A 1466-nucleotide genomic window follows, 5' to 3' on the forward strand; every position below is an offset into this window, starting at 1 on the left:
TATGCTACGTAGGGATCTGCTTGGAGATTAGTTCCTGCCCATATGGGCTAAATGCAGCAATTTGATTGTGTTACATGGGCTACTAAAGGCGAAGTACTATTGCATGTAGTGTTACAAGACTGTACAATTAGTTAACAATAATCTAGAGCTATGCTATCACTACATCTATTGCTTACATGCCTCTTCCCTTTTGTTTAAACAGGTGTATACGAACTCACAGAGTGTTTGCTGTACAAATTGAATGTTGTCTGTGACTGTCATTATATGTAGAACAAGCAGTTGGTCTTTACTTAACTGTTTACATTGTGTGTCTACCTTGAGAACACTGATAAGAGTTGGATATGTCATTGTAAATGTATAAAGAACACTCTATTAAATATAAAATTATATTAATGATCGATCTATCCCATCCACAGGACTCCCAGAAACAGCTGCGTGAGTCCCTCCCGTCATGGATCGACCAGGAACGAGCAACAGATGTCCAGCAGCTCAAGGTGAACTTGTTGAAAAACTGCTATGATCTACTAACTGCTGTAACCGTAAATGTTGAAATTTTTGCAGTGATGTTTTCACAGTGACCTCTTTTGTGCAAACTTAAACATTATATTTATGTTGATCAAGATTATTCAGGCACACTGTATTAATGTTTACAGTATATCTGTAAGTCTTGTTCAAATCCTCAAAGATTAACTCCTTGTGGGGTCTAAATTAATAAGCCTGGTAACCATACCAGCATGAGTTCTAGGGTGCTTAAAGCATTGCCTGCCAGCCCAGTTCATTAGCGCACTTTTACAGGATTGGTAACTCGAAATGCCAACTACATTGTGCACCTAAAAAGAGAGGCTGCCAGAAACAGGCCATACAATGCCTAGTAGACTGGGCCCAGGAAAGAACACTAAGCTGAACAGTAGAGATAAAGAAATTAAGTCAGAACCATTCTGCAATAATAATGAACCTATCATAGATAAATTCTAAAGAGTTAATTAAAATTAAATTCCAGCATTGAAAAATACCAAGAAACAAAAGTAGACATTTCCATAAAAAATCTAAGACTTTCAGAGTGGTCAATGATGCGGTACACATCGGATCCTGTTCCCCATCCTTAAATCATGACCAAGGCCACTACAGTCTTCCCACAATCTACAACACTCTCGTCGTGTCATATGCTGATCAGAGTTGACAAAGAATGGCAGATGCCACCGTCTCAAAAGCTTCTCAAGATTGCCTGTTTATCTCACGAGTATCAGTTTAATTTCCTAACTTCTTGTCATAGTATGTTACTTGCTGTGAAAGTGACCCTTGTGTCTCTGTCCCCAGACAACCTTCCCCAGCCTGCACCAGGCCTTGAACTTGGAGGACAGCGACCTGTGGCTCAACTTCTCCCGCAGCTCCCAGTGTGAGCAGGAGTTCCCCCCGCCCATCGCAAACAAGATCTCTCTCTTCCAACAGGTGGAAGAAACCATCAT

The 1466-nt window shown here is 40.5% G+C and overlaps 1 protein-coding gene across 1 annotated transcript in view; it reads left to right on the top strand.

Annotated features, from left to right (window-relative positions):
- LOC118419531 (cytoplasmic dynein 2 heavy chain 1-like) overlaps positions 1-1466 on the top strand; it is a gene marked incomplete in the record, with an annotated part of 82495 nt that overhangs the window by 80512 nt on the left and 517 nt on the right. Inside the window, 2 exon segments of the mRNA XM_035825950.1 lie at positions 417-494; positions 1318-1449. Of these exon segments, the coding sequence (XP_035681843.1) occupies positions 417-494; positions 1318-1449 (210 nt within the window).

Source organism: Branchiostoma floridae, chromosome 7 (assembly GCF_000003815.2).
Source record: "Branchiostoma floridae strain S238N-H82 chromosome 7, Bfl_VNyyK, whole genome shotgun sequence".
Taxonomy (NCBI): Eukaryota; Metazoa; Chordata; class Leptocardii; order Amphioxiformes; family Branchiostomatidae; genus Branchiostoma; species Branchiostoma floridae.